Source organism: Saccostrea echinata, unplaced genomic scaffold (genome assembly GCF_033153115.1).
Source record: "Saccostrea echinata isolate AGI-Se365-2 ecotype Australia unplaced genomic scaffold, CSIRO_AGI_Sech_v1 ptg000002l, whole genome shotgun sequence".
Classification (NCBI taxonomy): domain Eukaryota; kingdom Metazoa; phylum Mollusca; class Bivalvia; order Ostreida; family Ostreidae; genus Saccostrea; species Saccostrea echinata.
Genome location: NW_026889751.1, coordinates 22477539 through 22496957, shown reverse-complemented (window position 1 = coordinate 22496957; position 19419 = coordinate 22477539). Strand labels below are relative to the sequence as shown.

General features: G+C 34.5%; 2 protein-coding genes across 2 annotated transcripts in view; one reads left to right on the top strand and one right to left on the bottom strand.

Annotated features, from left to right (window-relative positions):
* Positions 1-19211, top strand: part of LOC133178152 (proteasome activator complex subunit 4A-like) — a 40994-nt gene extending 21783 nt beyond the window's left edge. The window contains exons 6-13 of the mRNA XM_061312904.1: positions 2236-2272; positions 2443-2544; positions 2624-2700; positions 8526-8654; positions 8915-9067; positions 17614-17688; positions 17959-18162; positions 19072-19211. Of these exons, the coding sequence (XP_061168888.1) occupies positions 2236-2272; positions 2443-2544; positions 2624-2700; positions 8526-8654; positions 8915-9067; positions 17614-17688; positions 17959-18162; positions 19072-19206 (912 nt within the window). The 3' untranslated portion in view covers positions 19207-19211. The remainder of the gene's footprint in view (positions 1-2235; positions 2273-2442; positions 2545-2623; positions 2701-8525; positions 8655-8914; positions 9068-17613; positions 17689-17958; positions 18163-19071) is intronic.
* LOC133174863 (tripartite motif-containing protein 2-like) lies at positions 11321-13200 on the bottom strand. The gene has a single exon (XM_061309973.1). The coding sequence runs from the start codon at positions 13188-13190 to the stop codon at positions 11496-11498; it is 1695 nt and encodes a 564-aa protein (XP_061165957.1). The 5' UTR covers positions 13191-13200; the 3' UTR covers positions 11321-11495.
* Positions 19212-19419: the final 208 nt, after the last annotated feature.

Below are 19419 nucleotides of genomic sequence, written 5' to 3'. Positions count from 1 at the left end.
AAATTATCTTTTGAAATCTCTGATTAAAGTATACTCACAATGCAGATGTTAATAATCAAGCGCTCATTCTCCAGGCCTATATGATGCAAAAATCTTGTTTGAAAATCAGCGACAAGAAAACGCGCACATCCTGTTTACCAGAATTCAAATTTTGGCAGATAAGCTGCAAACCACTATACTCTATAACGCGCTGCCCAGCAGGAGAATTGCATAACAAGGTTATCTTGACACTGAAACTGACCAGTGAATCAACTCCTAATCTGCTGCCTTGGATTTTAAGAAATATGATGCAAACAGGCGAGACCGTCATAAGTCAGACTGTGTTAATTATTGTAAACAGTTTGTTTATTGTTTTGTTTTCTTATTAAAATTAAAGTATCTTAAATTTATTCAATGAACTTTGTATTGATTACAAGTCTGTGAACTCAATAAGACTTTTTTAAAAAAAAAAAAAAAAAAACGTATCATTGAAAAAAGAAAGAAAATACCGGGATACGCAAGTGATCGAGTTGCAGTAATATTAATGTCTTCAGAAAGTTTTTAAAAGCATTTTTTAATTTAATCCCAATCTTCTCTGGATATTCTATGCATTTTTTTCTCAGACAATTGGGTTAGTCGTGAATATTTTCAAAACATTTTGAAAATTACATTACAAAATGTTGCATTAATGCTAAATAAAATGTAATAGTCTTTAGAAGAATAAACGTTAGAGTCAATGTTCTAAAAACATTTTTACAACATAATTTGAAAATAAATAAATGCATTAATATTGAAAATGAAATAAATGTTTTAAAAACATTTTGAAAATGTTTCAATAAAATGTTGCATAAATCATAAATAAAATGTTTCAGTTGTAGGAGGAGAACACGTTTTGTTAAATGTTTTAAAAACATTTTCACGACCAACACCTGAAAACATTTAAATATTATACTATAAGCAGTACGTAGAATGTTTTAAAAACATTTTGACGACGTTCCTTCAAAACGTTTTAGAAAAGAAACATTACAATGTTACAGATTTATAGAAGAGGAACGTTTTATATCATGTTTTAAAAACATTTTTATAACGTAATATGAAACTGTTTAATATATGCAAACAAAACATACCTTTCAAATCATTTTTAAAACGTTTCAAAAACATTTTATAGAAATGTTCCTTAAAGATTTTACCTTAACCATTTTGAAAACATTTTAAAAATGTTTTTAAAATGTTACAACGGGAAAGAAAAATGTTTTAAAAACATTTTAAAAATGTTTACTCTGAAAATGTTTTGAAAAAACCTTTTTATAACTGCAGTAAAATGTTTTGAAAATGTTTTGTGCTACCTGGGCAGAAGACTGTATCGATTCTTTGAGATGCTAATTGATAAACCAATCAGGGAGGGATCATCCTCTTTTGAGGACTCCAGGTATATTATTATTCGAGAGAAGTCAGAAATTTGCATGTTGTTTAGAAGATTCCAAGGGGAATTCATTTGATAATAATACTGATAATTTTTTGTACACAAGTTTTTCAGAGTTGATGAGTAATAAAATGTCCAAACAAGATTCTCCAAAAAAAATTTACTCGAATGACATTACGGAAGTTTAGGTAAATTTTCTTATTATTTTATAGCCGTCTTTTTGCTGTGCAGAATGCTTTAGTACAGCAGGAATGGAGAGTTCCGGAACTCCTCCATCGTCTGTTAGAATTCCTGGCACCGTACCTCTCCCACAGGTACAAGAATGTCAGGGACAGAATTGGAAGGTTAGTATCTGTACCTGATGCAGAAATTTGGACACAGGTACAGTGTAGTACATAAATTGTAAATGTGTCTTAATTTCTATTCTTTGTTTTTAGAGATGGAACAATTAAGGTTCATTGATCGTCTGATAAGAGAGATAACTTTCTCTCTCTCTGGTAGAAATGACTATAATTCCTTTATAACATTGTTAAGTTAAAAAACCATATCTATCAATTTTTCCCCACAAGGTTTGCTGAAATTTGCATTTTAACTATAAATGATTTCTTTTGGAAAATAATGAGAAAGCATAATTTTGTATGAGAGAAAAGAGGAATGATGAAAACCTTAACATTCTTTTTAGAAAATATCATCATTGAATCCTCTGTTTCAGCCTGCTGTCCAACATTATGCTGTATGACTACAGTATCATGGCGGGTTCCTCCACTAAATCTCCACACAGAGTGGATTTTGTCCAGAAGGTGATTCCACGGCTGGAACCACTCAAACACCAGGTGCTATCAGACAATGGGAATAATGGCAGCTCAAAGGGTAGGTTCTAATTCCATTAAGATTGAATGGAAAACCTTGGCTTGCGAAGATGTAAAGGATTGAAAAACTGCAGTCATATGTTGCATTAATATTGTTTTGATAACTTTTATTAATCTGAGTTATTGCAAGGATGTGTTAGAAGTCTTTATGATGTATTTGAATTTTAACAGAGGAGGAGAACCACAGAGAGACGTCTTCCTCCTCAGAGAAGATGGAGGTGGAGGATGATGAGGATGAAGAGAGGAAGACTACAATAAGGCTGTGTAAAACAGGTGAGGAGGCTCACACATATCAGAAAATAATCCAACAAAGATGATGAAACAATTCTGATAATTTATTCCTTTCTTACAGTGCTAAAGTGGATTTCTGATGGTCTAGGTAGAATGTTTACCTCAACTACACCAGAGCTTTTCCTTTTTCTTCCAGTTGTAAGTATGCTGAATGTGCAAGTCTATCTCTTAAACTGGTAAATATTTTCAACAATTTAACCAGAGTGATGAAAATATATAGAAAAACATTTTTATACCTCCCGTAAACGAATTCTATTTCGTCATAATTACTTCCGGAATTATGTGAGATAGTAGTACGCATGTGCAACCTCAGTGTGGTACGAGTTATGAATAGGGAAGGACGTGGTCTTTCCTTTAGCAACTTCAGTTCGTGTCTGGGTTAACGTTGTTAACTCATATTTTGTAATTACTTGGTATTGTTACTGGTAATTTTTAGACACGTTTATTAGTTTACAAAACTCGAGGAGTTTTGTTTTTACGACTACCATAAAGCGGTGTTACGACTTCTTTATGATAAAGTAGTAAAAATGGCGGAACAAATGATTCAAAAGAAACAATTACGTAGCACTACTAGCTTTGAGGAAGAAATAGATACAGCTAGACAACAGACTAAACATTCAAGGGTAACGAGGTTACCAAAAAGAATAAAACTGAGGTTCAGGGAACAAAAACTAAGAAACACGGAAGTTCTGTTGGTACTAAGGTAAGTGCTACAAGTACAAGGTCCAGCGGAACGAAAAAATCTTTGAAAGTTGTGGCCGATGTCCATAACAAAGCCGATAGTGATAATACACAAAACGATAGTCAAATTATGGGTATATTGACTACAATACTTGAAAACCAGAAAAAACATGATGAAATTATTGGCACGTTGAATAACAAAGTCAATAGAATAGAAAACGAATTTCAAGACTGTGATGATTACGAATGTTACGATGATGATCAAGCATATGACGAGAGTTGTAGTAATATTCAGCGTACTGATGATAATGTAGAAAATCCAGATAATACTTCTGGGAAAAGGAAGAGTGATCAGTTGGACACAGAAGCTGTTCAAGAAAATACAAGTCGTTTTATGAACATGAGCAAAAGATTTAAGAGCAGAGAAGTGTGTGATGTGAAAATAGATGAGACTTTGGCTACAAACATAACAGATTTGTTTAGAACTGGAATGAATGAAGATCAATATTCAGATCTGATTAAAGATGAAAACAATGCAAGACCAGAAAACTGTGAAGGCCTAAAAGTTGTGAAGACAAACCAACTTGTTTGGGATATTATATCTCAAGAAGCAAAAACTATTGATAGAAAAATGCAAAACATCGAAACCTCTGTTGTTAAAGGTTCCATTATCTTGGCCAAAGTTGTAAACAAATTAGCAGACTTGGAGAATGAATTGGATGATTCACATAAAACGAAATTGGGAAAAATAATAGATGAATGCAATGATAGTTTAGCACTCTTTGGACGTGCAAATAGACAAGTGAACATGACAAGACGAGAGCTTATCAAGCCTGAATTGAGATATGAATACTTGCATTTGTGTGCACAAACTGTACCTTATACGTCATGGTTATTTGGTGACGATATTTCAAAAACGGCAAAAGAAATTGAAGATTGCAGTAAGATTGGTCATAAGCTGCAGTACAATAACAGAGGAGGATCATTCAGAGGTCGAATGAGAGGAAGATTTAGAGGTCGCAGACCAAGAGGACGTGGAAATTATAGCAATTCTGCATATAATCCAAATTACGGATATTCGAACAGAAACAGTGGTGGAGTTAGTGGACAATTTTATCCAAAAAACTCCAAGAAGAGCAACACTCAACAGAAAAGCAAGACTCAATAAATGATGAGGTTAGTGAGAAAAGTGTTGAATTTTATGCAGGTAGATTGAAATATTTTTCCAAAGAATGGGAAAAAATTACATCAGATAAAAATGTATTACAGATAGTTGAAAACTGTAAAATAGAATTTGCAGATGATGTAGCTCCAACAAAATGTAATTTGTATGAACCTAAATTTAATTCAGTAGAATCTGAAGTGATAGATCAAGAAATTGAGAGTTTATTAAAAATGGGAGCTATTGTTGAGGCAATTCCTGGACCAGATCAATTTCTGTCATCTATATTTGTTAGACCAAAGAAAAATGGGGAATACAGAGTTATTCTTAATTTAAAAAATCTAAATGAATATGTAGTATACCATCATTTCAAGATGGATACTTTTGAATCTGCAGTAAATCTGGTCAAAGAAAATTGTTTTATGGCATCAATTGACATAAGACATGCCTATCATACAATTCCAATAGCAATGGAGCATCAAAAATATTTGAGATTTAGATGGAAAGGGAAAATATTTCAATATACCTGCTTACCATTTGGTTTGTCATCAGCACCTAGAATATTCACAAAGGTTCTCAAACCAATCTTTGCAAAGCTTAGAACATTAGGTTATCTTAGCATGACTTACATTGATGATGTTTTACTGTTTGGAGATACTATTGATGAGTGTAGAATGAATGTGAACATCACAAGAGAATATCTTGAAAAATTTGGTTTTGTGATTCATGGAAAGAAAAGTCAATTTGAACCCAAGAAGTGTATCACATTTTTGGGAAATGTAATAAATTCTGAAAGAATGACTATTGAATTGACTGAGGAGAAGAAAGACATTATTTATGAAGAATGCAAGTGTTTAATGAATAAAGATCGCGCTAAAATAAGAACTGTAGCTCGAGTCATTGGACTGATTATTTCGAGTTTCTCAGCTACAGAATTAGGAAAATTACATTACAGACTGCTAGAAACAGAGAAAATAAAGCATTTAAAAGAAGCTAAAGGGAATTTTGATTCCTTAATGCCAATCACTATAAAAATGAAAGAAGAACTAAGTTGGTGGTGTTCCAATATTCATTCTCAGATAAGACTTATCTCTAGAGGTAACCAAGAGATTACTATTCAAACTGATGCATCTTTGTTAGGTTGGGGAGCAATATGCACACAAGATAATATCAGAACTGGTGGAAGATGGAAAGAAGAAGAAAAAATGAATCACATAAATTACTTAGAAATGCTTGCAATTTACTTTGCTTTGAGATCATTTGTGAATATTGTGAAAAACAAATATGTAAGAATATTATCAGATAATACTACTGCCATTAGTTATATTAATAATATGGGTGGCATAAAATCTCAAATTTGCAATAAACTTGCAGTGGAAATATGGGAATGGTGTACTAAGAGAAACTTTTGGTTGAAGTGTTCTCATATTCCAGGGAAAAATAACATAGAAGCAGACAAATTATCCAGAGAATTCAATGATCAAGTGGAATGGCAATTAGACCATGATATATTCTTACAAATTTGTTCAAAGCTAGGTTGTCCAGATATAGATTTGTTTGCATCAAGACTCAATGCACAAGTTGAAGTGTTTTGCTCATGGAAACAAGATCCAGAATGTAGTTATGTTGATGCATTTCCTTTGAATTGGAGAACTTTTGATTATGTTTATATTTTTCCACCTTTTAGTTTGATGGGCTTGTGCATCAAGAAGATTCGGGAAGACCGGGCAAGAGGGATTATCATTGCCCCATTATGGCTCACTCAGACTTGGTTCACAGGATTAATGAAAAGTATAGTCAGGAATCCATTATTACTTCCGAGAAGGAAGAATCTACTTCTAAACCCTCACAAAAAGGAGACTCATCCTCTGTGGGAAAAAATGACCTTGATTGCATGCCAAGTGTCCGGCGAGCTTACAGAAATTTTGGATTTTCAAAAACAACTACCTCCATTATTATGGCATCATGGAGAACCGGTACTAAAAAACAATATCAAACGTTCATCAAAAGATGGTTTCAGTACTGCTCTGAATGGAAAATTAATCCAGTTTCACCATCTATTAATAATATTTTGGAATTCTTGACTTTACTTCTTGAAAATGGATTGAGTTACAGTTCACTCAATACCGCTCGGGGGGCTTTGTCAGCGTTGGGCATAAAATTAGATGGAACCAGTGTTGGATCCCATGCTCTTGTTATTAGATATATGAAAAGTGTTTATAACATTAGACCAACTAAACCCAAATATTCTGGAACATGGGATGTATCTTTAGTTCTACGACAGTTGAAGAAATTGTCTCCTGTAAAGACATTAAGTTTGAAACAATTAACATTGAAACTGGTAATGTTAATTGCTTTGACAAATGCTGCACGAGCTCAGTCAATTCATCTTATTTCTGTAAATAATATGAAAAAGTGCTTTAATGAATACATATTTGAATACTCCGGACTTCTAAAGCAATGTAGACCGGGTTATAAAATGCTTGTTGTACATATGAAAGCACACCCTCCAGATAGGAGACTTTGTATATACGTTGTGGTGAAGGAATATTTGTTAAAGACAGCACCTATTAGAAATGGAGAACAATCACTTTTATTAAGTTATGTTAAACCTCATAAGGCAGTTACGAGAGACACAGTGTCCAGATGGATCAAAATGGTGATGAAACTTTCTGGGGTTAATACAGATGTATTTGGATCGCACAGTGTAAGATCTGCTTCAGTGTCAAAAGCAAAATCGGCAGCTGTGCCAGTAGATGAAATTTTAAGGAAGGCTGGATGGACTAATGCTACAACATTCTCCAAATTCTATGAAAAAGACATTATTGTTGAAAAAGAAAGTTTTGCTTCAGGTGTGCTTTGCAAGAAAAATTAGAGTGGGAGACAAGTTCTCAGTAAGTAGAATAGTATTATGATCATGTATTTTTCTTGTGATTTGAAACATTTGATCATAATGCACTTTGAAGTCTCACATAATTCCGGAAGTAATTATGACGAAATAGAATTTAAAAATTTGACGAGACTTACCTTGGTTAAGTTGAAGTCAGATTGTAATTCTATGAGTCATTATAATTACTGTAGGGATTATGTGCCTCCGACCACTCCCTGCACAGGGTTTTCAGATATTCATACATATCAGACCAATAATTCAAAAAGTAATAATAATTTAGGTAATTATGTACATTGACAAAATGATTACATTATGACCAAATGATTAAGTTTGAAGACTGAGGTTGCACATGCATACTACTATCTCACATAATCCCTACAGTAATTATAATGACTCATAGAATTACAATCTGACTTCAACTTAACCAAGGTAAGTCTCGTCAAATTTTTAAATTTTGGGGGGTATACAGGAATCACTTTGTCTAGCTGTGCAAACATGTCCAGTCCATATCTTTCTTACTGAGGAACATAAGAATCTACTCTTCTCACAAAGATTGTTCATACCAAAGGGTGTGTCATGACCTTGACCCAAGGGTATTTGGGCAAGTTCAAGGTCACTGAAAGAAAAAGTGCATAATTTGTGTCAGGTCCATATCTTTGTTACGGAGAAACGTTAGAATCTACTACTACACACATAGATTGATCATGACCTGAGGGTGTGTCATGACCTTGACCCAAAGTCATTTGGGCAAGTTCAAGGTCACTGAAAAAATTCATAATTCGTGTCCGATCCATATCTTGCTTATGGATAAAGTTGATGAGTTCCCATTTTACACAAAGATTGCTTATGACCTGAGGGTGTGTCATGACCTTGACTCAAGGTCATTTGTGCAAGTTCAAGGTTACTGACAGAAAAAGAACATAATTCATGTCTGGTCAATATCTTTCTTATGGAGAATAATGTTGGGATGTTGGGAGTTTCCACTCTACACAAAGATTGCTTATGACCTGAGGGTGTTTCATGATCTTGACCTATAGTTAATATGACTGTCCAAAATTTTATGTTTTCATTACTATTACTATACTTTAATATATCTCTGTGTGCAGTACAACAAATATTCATGTTTTCTTAGCAGGGGATATCATTTGTGAGCTAGCTCACAGAACCTCTAGTTACATCTGAAATAGACACTTTGATGTTGAGATTCTGTAGAATTGATTTTTCCTTCAGATTTGCACATTAGAGAGTGAGACTAAGGATGAGGAATTGAAGACTGACTGTTCTATGGCCCTGGCCTGCTTTTCTCAGGCTCTGATTCAGGAGAACAATGTCACTGTGTGTCTGGAGACCATCAGAGAGGTGAGTCCAACAAACACAGGTCTAAAACAGTACATCTACAATTAGAGGAACTTTTCAGATACAAAAAAATGTAGAATCCATATTTTAAGTTCCTTCAATGCAAAACTCTTGTTAAAGTAGTCAGGCTCTCACCATGATAAGAAGACATATTGTTGAATGGAGAAGAGTTTGAAGATTATGATAAAGTTGCAAGGACCTTAAGTGCCAAATTGATAAGAATGATGGAAGCTTTATTCCTAAATTTTTTTTTATTTCTGTAGGTGATGGGACTGAAGTCATGGCATTCCCGTGTGGCTATCCTTGGATACATCCAGGTCATGGTGTACTGTAATCTTTTTACCATGATCCAGACAAAGTACAAAAAGGAAATCCAGAACTTTTTACTACATCTCATCTGTGATGACCAAGTAGAGGTAGGTTATATATACATAACCAAATAAAAGGGAAAAAGGGGAGGGGAGGGGGTCAGAGCTTAATGCAGTTAAGCACGCTTGTAACGAAGTGCCAAGGACCGATGATTATGCTTTGTTATTAGCATAATTTGTTTCATCCATTAAGTGTACAATATATTTTAAAGTCTTCGGAAATAAAAATCATTCACTGTAAGCATCAATTCATTACAAGCATGTTCGCTATGAGTGTGTTTTACTGTACTACATCTCATTTATGATGACCAAGTAGAGGTAGAATATATATACAAAAACAAACCAGATTCGGGGGGAGGGCAGGAGAACTTTATACTGCACCTCATCTGTGATGACAAAGTAGAGGGATGTTCAGTGACTACTGTTCTTCTCAAGTAGCTAATAGATATACAGTTAAACTTCAGTATCTCAAACACCAATATCTCGAATACAATAGGTATGTTAAAGTGAGTTAAACATCCAAATTCTTTTTTTCTATGTATTTCAATCTCTTTATTTCGAAGTTTTTTTTCTTTCTCCTTTGAAGGATAAATAACACAAGCAAAATTTTTTCTTCCAAAATTCAAATTTCTCACTTTAGAAGTGATATTTGTTTGGTTAAATAGCTTAATGTTTGGCCAAGCCACAAAATTTGGAGAAAAGTGCAAAAGTGCTATTCTACAGCTCAATATATTTTTTTGTTTTAGAAATTTATGAAGTTTTCTTACAGCAAAGTTTCTGGGGATATTTTTAACAGTGTAATTTAACATTTTACTCAATAAAAGTTTCTTAATTATAACATTTCTTTTGAAATAAATTTTGGAAAAAATACCAGTGTAACTCTTTTGTGTGGGAGATAAGAAAATTTGTTTGTGGTATGTATCTTTAAGTTCTAGATATTGAGGTTTGACTGTATAATGCATGTAGCTTAAGGGAACATTGAAAATTTTCAAACATAGATAGATATTATTGCCTGAGGTGCAGTTTTATTATTTTTAATGTGTATAAAGATGAAATAATTTTTTTAGATCTTAAGAACAGAGGGACTTTATTACATACTCTAGGTTCAAGTTTGTTCATATCATAATCCCCGGGGGTAGCGTGCAGCCACAAGAGAGGGTCGAACTTTTACATAGGAATATAATGAAAATATCTTTAAAAATTTTCTTCTCAAGAAAAGCTAAGCCATTATTAGTCATTTTAATACAGAAGTATCTTCGGGTAGTGTGGATTCAAGTTTGTTCAAATCATGACCCCCCAGGGGTAGGGCAATGCCACAACAGTGGGTCAAAGTTTTACAAAGGATTATATAGGAAATATCTTTAAAAATCTTCTCAAAAACAGCTAAGCCATTGTACACAGGGTAAAAGTTTTACATAAGAATATATACATGATATAGGGATCATCTTGAAAAAAATCTACTCAAGAACAGCAAAGCCATGATAAGTCATATTATTGTGGAAGCATCCTCAGGTAGTGTAGATTCAAATTTGTTCAAATTTAGGGTGGGGCCACAATGAGCGATTAGAGTTTTACATAGGAAAATATTCTTCTGCCCAAGAACGGCAAAGCCATGATTAGTAATATTAAGAAAGTAGCATCCTGAGATAGAGTCAATTGAAGTCCCCTCCCCCCTTAAACTTTTTAATACTGAACTGATTTCTGCTTTTTCCTAGCTAATGTGTTCAGGTGAGTGATATGGCCCATGGGTCTCTTGTTGTTTATGTCTATTCATATTGATGACTTACAGAACAATTTTGAGTTTCTTGGTGATTGACTCATTTTTACAAAAGTTACAAACCTTAGACTTTTAAAATTTCTAATTCACTTTTTTCTGTACTTTTTCCCCTAATGTCCTGATCTTTGATTTGTCTCTTTTTATTGATCACAGGCATGAAATATAGTTTTCTTATTAATTGACCAATTTCCATGAAAGAATATGGCACTTAAACCCTGAACATTTCTGATTATTCACTGTTTGTTGACTTTTTTATCGCTAAATACTTGAAGATGTTCACCATTTCATTCAGCTTAAGTATGTTGCAGTATTGACAACTGATTCTAGGAAACAAAAGATTTTCATACATTTGAAACTTGCATGCCAGCAGGTGTATACATGTCACACTGACACATCTACTCTGAATTTCAAATTTTATTCTATCATGGAAATGGTGAAAATAAGAATTCAGTGTAGACAGTAGAAGGAAGGTTTATTCCTTTGTTATATTACATGAACACAAATTAATCATTTCTCTCCTATACAATGATAATGCAGAATTTTTAATTTAAGAGCATTACAGTGCTTCCTCTCTCTGCTGCTTTTTATTTATCTGTTTCTTTTGTGGGAAACAGTTATCATTATCTTTGAGTGAATCATTATAGTAAGTTTTATGAGATAAATCATTGTCTTGTTTTACTATATTAATGGTCATAGATTTCACTGCAGATATTTGATTTTCTTCACTTGTTTGTTTCTTAATTGAGCAACAAACAGATTGTCATTTGAATCTGTACACAGTCCCCAGGGATAACTCAGTCCACAGTCTATGCAACGGAGGAACTGTCCATCCTGGTTTATGATGTGGACACACTTATTGTTAATATTAGCTGTAAGGATGTGACTCTGACTGTCTGCGGTGATTCCTCGTGGACTGAATGGTTTGTTCTTTGGAGCAGGAGTTTGCCCAGTGTACCTGAATCTCAGTTTCCCGGCCTGATTGACCACCACTAGTGCATTAGCTCTATCATCAGACACACAGATATCCAGGTTCTTGTTCTCAGTTATGTATCTGTAATAAAGAGAACTATGTGAATAGAGAGGTTTACCTTTATCATCAAACTGAATGCTTTGTTTCTCTGTGGAGCCAGAGTAACGGACAACTTTTGTTTGTTTGACTTCAATACTATCCATGATAACCAGGAGGTCGCCAGAGGAGGTACTACAGACACCTTTAGGTCTCCAGTTCTTTAGTCTGATCACCTCCTCTATCTTCTCATTCTTCACAATGTTCACAGTTCTATCATCATAATCAGTATAAACTAGATCTCCACTTTTTGTCACTGCTATGTTCCATGATATGTTCCCTGACATGGTTGTGATTGACTTGAGTAGTGATCCCTGATTGATGCTGTAGAGTTTCATGGTTTTATCATATCCATTTGTCCAGATTTCTTCATCACTCAGACAGGCTACACTGTAAAGGTATCCATACCCAGTGTTTATGGTGGTGACAGTCTCTGGTTCATCAAGCAGCTGTTTGACTGGAGGAGAGGATCCAGCTTCTGGTGATTTCTGTGTTGTCTTCATGCTGTAGCCATGTTTATCTGATGTTAGAGAACTTGATGATAAGGATCCAAACAATTTACTAAGTTCTTCTCCTTGTATTTTTCCTGGATTGAATTTGGGTAAAGATGGTAAAATTTTGTGTGGAAGATTTCTGTATGTGTGTACATTTGATATGACACTAAATAGTTTTGACAAGTCATTAGTGTCTGTTACAGTTTCCATTGAATTGATTTCTTCCTTGATGTCAGACATTGTCTTGTTTATTTCACCCAGATGTTTCTGTAGAGTTTGTAACTGTTTGTTTTTCATCTCATCAACTTCAGCTTTAAGTTTCTTGACAAGTTTGTCAATTTCTCTGTGCCAGTCCTCTCCATGTTTTGTTATGTCTGTTGAGAGATCTCCATATTCCTTTTCTAACTGACTCATTCTGTTTTGTACATCAGAGGCAAAGTCCTGGTAGGTTGGATAAATGGTATCATTTAATTCATTTCTTTCTTTTATAATCATGTCCTTCTTTTCATCCAGAAGTTGTAAGATTTTAGATAATTCGTGACCTAAATGTTGATTAAGTGCAACACAGCTGACACAGACAGGAATGTCACATTGTTTACAGAACATTTCACATCGTTCTTTGTTATGATATTTACACATAGGGTAGAGGGGAGTGGATTGTCTGTCCTGAAATTTGACCACCTTGTGATCTTTGGATTTACCTGTTGAGATGTTTTCTCCCACACAGGCCTTACACAGGTTGACATGGCACGTATCACAGTGCATCTGTACCACAGCTGTCTCACACAGGTCGCATCGCATCACGTCCTGGGCACTGGTGTAGGGGTCCATCATTAGATTTAGTGACTGAAGTATAAACGTAAATGATAATACATTTATTGACTGGGTTTGAAGGCAACATGCATTTTATGGACTCCAGAAACCACAGTTTGCCTGAGGCCATGAGGCAGATATTTATTTAGATAACCAAGTTTTGCTCATAAACATGTAGATAGACAAGCATCATATTACATATACAAGGTTCATTGAATCTTTGTTGGAAGGACATTTTGTTCCCTATAGTTTAAGCATGTAGTACTGAATTTTCAATGTCTTTCCAAATTGTTTTGTTAATGCTCAGAAAAACGTCGAAGTTTTTCTTACCTGATTTCAGTAATGGTGGCAGTCCTATTTTTGATCTCCAAGGACAGTCTCTATGTACTCTGATCACATGACCTGTGTTATCTACCTGTCAGGTGTTTATACTTCCTGGTCTGGAAGGGGATTTAAAGACCTTAAACAACTGCTCTTTGAAAAGCATCTATATTTATTTTATATAGTTTATGTGATATTTAGCTGTACTGGTTAGAGACCAGATGGGTATCGTCACAAATTTCATATCGCAATATATATCAATATAATCATGATATTTTTACAAGCAATTTTTTCAATGATTTTAAATGATTATTCATATTTTTCCCCAAAAAATATGCTGGAAAAACATAACTTCACTCTTTTCATTTTTTATTTACATAATAGCAAGCAATTTTGGATGCTAGAATGCTGTTCTATTACCGTTTTCAACATATTTTACACTTCCTGTAATTGTAATTTGAAAGATTGAACAAATAAATGAATGATTTTTTGAATCTATATCGCAAATCTCGCTTGAAAGTATACACTTCGACCGAAATAGCGTTGCGTTGAGTGATGACACAATTGGATTTGACAATTGAACAATTTGAATCACGGGTTACATTTTATAAAACATGTGTTTTAATTGGTTGATTAGGACCCGCCCACTCTCGTTTGGTATACATATACTTGGAAAGCATCCAACGGCCTCGCCAATAGCTATGTTTGATGGTCGAAAATTGATGTTGACTTTTTGAACTTAAAAAAAAGAAACAAAGCACAAAATCATATTTCAGCATGTGATATTCATTTCAAATACGGTACATGTATATTGTTCAATGACAAAAACTGTGTTATCCTACATGTATCTGCCGATTTCCTCTGCAATAAATTGACGGCATTTTCCATTTTCGGTGTTCGTTAAATTGAATAGTCTGTGCGACTTTTCGGCGCACTAAAAATCTTTTTCTCTATGTTTTAGTCCCTAGTGATTGTAAACAAGTGAACTATTACATTGGGTAGGCCAATCCTAGTTAGAGTTATCTAACTCTCTCGGGACAAGCCCTCACCACAAACCGGGTCCGTAGGACATCATTTTAACGATAGAACGGTCTATCTGCTCTAGGCAAACCCCATCTTTGCCAACCAAGGATTTCCGATCCGAAATCTACTCGGATCGGAAACCCTTGGCTAGCGAAGATGGGCAAACCCAAGTAAATTGAAAACTCGGATATTATTGTAAAGCATACCAAGCTGATACCGGACACTTATTATTGAAAAAAAAATACTAGGGGCTAGTCTATATTCATAGCTGGTAAAACACACGTGAAACATAGGAATTATTCAAAAGTTTACTGTTTAATTGCCACAACTGTCAAAAAATACCATGTTTCAAATGTGTGTGTGCTACTGCATGCCCATTTTTGCCGTCATGGCAATAAACAAGAAAATTCGAAATCCTTGTTGTTGTTTTTTTTCAGTGAAATTTTTACTATAACGGCGAATATTATTTATATATTCATTATAAAATAATAAATATCATATAAACTTCCATGTTAAAAAATAAATAATTAAACAATATATTCACCGAATCTAAGTACATTTATTTATGTACTGAAGAAGAAAACGGGGGGAAAACGGCCGTGTTTTTCAATCGCAGAATTAGACCCCGGGGTACATGTACGAAGTCAACTCCAGCCAGTCCTGGCACAGATTTTATTTGCAAGACCATTTTACAGTTTACCAACACTCACAATCATTTAATAAGGTATTGCATCGTCCCACTTATTCACCAAAAGAAAATACTGAAGCTCTTTTGCCCGTTTTCTATCTTGGAAACATTCTACGTTTTCGGCAATACATTTGAGAATGTGGGCGGACCTATTAAAAATGCACCAATCAGATTCTTTGTTGGATTTCGCAATGCTATGTCAGTCAGATTCAATTGTATTTCAGTCAGATTCAACAGTGTCGTCACTCAACGCATCACTATTTCGGTCGTAGTGTATACTTTCAAGCAAGATTTGCGATAACTATGTACCTAAATACCGGTATTTTAGTCTCGGTATCACGATACTTATCATGCAATTAAAAATCACGATATAGCGGTATACCGATAAAATCGTACATCTCTAGAGTTTATGTGATAGTAAGGTGTCTGTCATCCATCCATTTAAACAATTTTTCAAACACCACTCCTCTACAGTTTTGGTCTTATTTCAAAATAGTAGACAACACTTTAAAGATACCTTTTCTGTTTATGGGTTTTTGATGGTCTCACACAGGTCACATAGCATCATGTCCTGGGCAATGGCATGGGGTCCTTGTTTTTGCAAATCTGAATTCAAAATAAATAACATGAAACTGTATGAAAAAAAAATGTGTATGTAACACTTTTAAAAGCTTGATGTTAGCAATTATTTTCTGTTTCACAATATGATTCTTATTTTTAGGCCTTTTGAAACCTTTCTTGGAATTCTCATAATACTCAGATTTGCTCTTATACATTATATGTGTTTGATAACTATCATAATCATTTCATCCAATTTCTTTACAATTATTTTTAGCTCTTGTCAGTAATAATGTTTGAAATGTGAGTTATTCCTATGCAAGTTTTTCATAACTTTAAAAGGGGGGTTTAAAGTATTTTTAGCTCACCTGAGCTGAAAGCTCAAGTGAGATTTTCTGATCATATTTTGTCTGTCTGTCCATCCATCAGTCCGTCCGTCTGTAAACATTTCACATTTTCAACTCTTCTCAGGAACCACTAGGCCAATTTTAACCAAACCTGCCACAAAACATCCTTAGATGAAGGGGATTCAAGTTTGTTCAAATGAAGGGCCATGCCTTCTTTCAACTTTTTAGACCCCCGTGGGTAGAGTGGGTCTACAATGGGGTACATCTAAGTTTTACATAGGATTATATAGGAAAAAACTTAAAAATCTTCTTTTCAAGAACAGACAATCCATGATCAGTCATATCAATATAGAAGCATTCTCAGATAGTGTAGATTCAACTTTGTTTAAATCATTACCCTTGGGGGTAGAAAGGGCCACAATGGGGGATCAAAGTCCTTTTTACAAAGGAAAATATAGGAAAAAATTTTGAAAAAAATCATCTCCTCAAAAAAAGGAGTACCTTGATTAGTCAAATCAATATGGAAGCATCCTCAGGTAGTGTAGATTCAAGTTTGTTAAAATCATGACCCCCAGGGTAAGGGAGGGGCCAAATTTGGGGGATCAAATTTTTTACAAAGGAATATATAGGGAAAAAATCTTTAAAAATCTTCTGCTCGTGAACAGCAAAGCCATTACTTATATTGATATGGAAGCATCCTCAAAGTGTTAAATTCAAGTTTGCCCCCCTCCCCGTAAACTTTTCAATACTGAATTGATTTGTGCTTTTTCCTAGCTAATGTGCTCAGGTGAGCCATGTAGCCCATGGGCCTCTTGTTCATTTTAACAATGTTTACCTTGGACAAGATAAGTTTACAAAGAATCTATTTGGTTACAGAGGATATAAATTCATTATCCAGGTCCAATCAAGGGTGTAAAGGGATTTAATCCATGTTGTATTTCATGCAACCTGAACCCAAACACAGAACCTGGATAACTGATAAATGTATATTGGGAAAAATATCTGAGTCTGATGCAGAACAACAGGGCCAAAATGTCTCAGATGAGCATTGTGTCCTATGGGCCTCTTGTTGTAAGTTCTTAAAATCTCAGATATGCTCTTAGATATTTTAATAAAAACTCAGAACATGATTCTCAATCTAGAATTTTACTTCTCATACAGAGCAGTAATTCCAGTTATCCCATCTTTGCTAGCCAAGTGAATAAGTAGCAGGTCAGGAACACATACTTAATCAAGTGGAGCTTATCCTACATTAATTAACCAATTCCACTTAATTTGTAGCTAGACTAGCAATAGAATTCAATGAGAATAGGATCCAGAATCTCAAATGTTATTTCTTAACTAGGTGTGTCAACAAACAGGAACAATTTTCCTTGGAAAAAATAGTGTAGATGAATCGTCCATTGTTTTGTGTATGATTTTGTGTTTAAAAATTGCAACAAACATTTGATATTTAAACATCAATGTAGCATGAGTACATACGTAATTGAATGTATTAATATTACAGGTAAGGGAGATGGCAGCCATTACATTGAGTGGATTAGTACACTGTGGGTTTCTAGACATGGACAAAGATATGCTGGTAATTTCTTACTCTGCATATGTTAAATTGATATTTATTTTGTTATTTGATATCTCTGATTTAAAAACATGAAGTCCTCAGTCAATATTAAAGATGACCCCTTTGTATTTACTTTTTTTTTTAGGGGGGGGGGGTAAGTAGAGTTAAAAAAAATTTCTCTGAATTGTAATTTTTTTCTCAAGAAAATTGTCAGAATGAAACAAATGTACCATGCGAAGCAAAAAGTGTATACATGTATACATTTTTAGATATAAATTTACTTACATACAGGAACACTTTGAAATCCTCAGTAAGAACAAGGTAAAGAAGCGAAAGTTAGCTGACTCAATGCCTTTGGAGGCACTAATAAAGCGTCACGCTGGTGTACTGGGTCTCAGTGCTCTAGTGGAAGCTTATCCTTACAATGTACCAGAGTTCATGCCACAGATCTTAATGGACCTGAGTAACCATGTCAATGATCCTCAACCAATTCAGGTCAGTAAAATCTTACACTCATGTCAACAAATTCAGGTCAAAGCTTACACTCAACCAATTCAGGTCAGTAGAACCTTACACTCATGTCAACAAATTCAGATCAAAACTTACACTCATCCAATAGGGTCAGTAGAACTCACACTTATGTCAACAAATTCAGGTCAGAACTTGCACTCAACCAATTTAGGTCAGTAGATCCTTGCATTCATGTCAACAAATTCACGTCAGAATTTACACTCAACCAATTCAGGTCAGTAGGAACTTATAAAGTCACCTCAACCAGTTCAGGTTGGTAGAATTTAATATTCATTTCAACCAATTCTGGTACATAGAAGCTAACATTCACCTCAGCCAGTTCAGGTCAGTAGAAATTTACTTCAACCAGTTCTAGTCAGTAGCTACTTGCCTCAACCAATTCACCTCAGTAAAAACTTACAGTCACTTCAACTAGTTCAGTATATTAGAAACTCGCTCGCCTCAACCAATTCTGGTTTGTAGAAAGTTGCACTCACTTCAACCATATCTGGATAGTAAAACCTTAATACACTCAACATGATTCAAGGTCAGTTGAAATTAACTTCAACCAGTTCAGGGGTCTGTAAAAAACTTACACTCAATATAATCTTGATTTACATTAATACATAAAGGGAATCCAAAAGCTGCATATCTGTAGCTTACTGGTCTGAAGATTTAAGGATGGTCATCCATCCATTTTGTCATAGGCAGTATGCTATAGAGCTGCACATGGTACCGGTACCAGTAAGACAAATGTCGGTACAGACAATATATCTTGTATCCATTTGTATTGATTTTAATAATATACTTGTAAACACATTTCTGATAATCATTTATGTTCTATAAAAGTTGCATCATTGATGAATGTTCAGTTGCTCTGTTAATGTTTTGCAGATGACTGTGAAGAAAACTTTATCAAACTTCCGTAGAACACACCACTACAATTGGCACGATCATAAACAAATGTTTACAGACGATCAGCTTGTCATATTAACTGATATTCTTGTGTCCCCTACTTACTATGCTTGACAACGGATCATCATCCTAGAGAAATTAAATACCAAGGTGTACCTAACCAGGAACAGCTCAGTCATGGCAGAGCAGTCCACACAGCCCGGAGTTATCTCCCCCCAAAACAAGGTCCCAAAAGTCAACAACACCTTCTCGTCTCATTTCACAGATTTCATCATATTAAGGGACATTTACAATGCCAATTTTACAATTCCTCTTTCTATTTAGTTT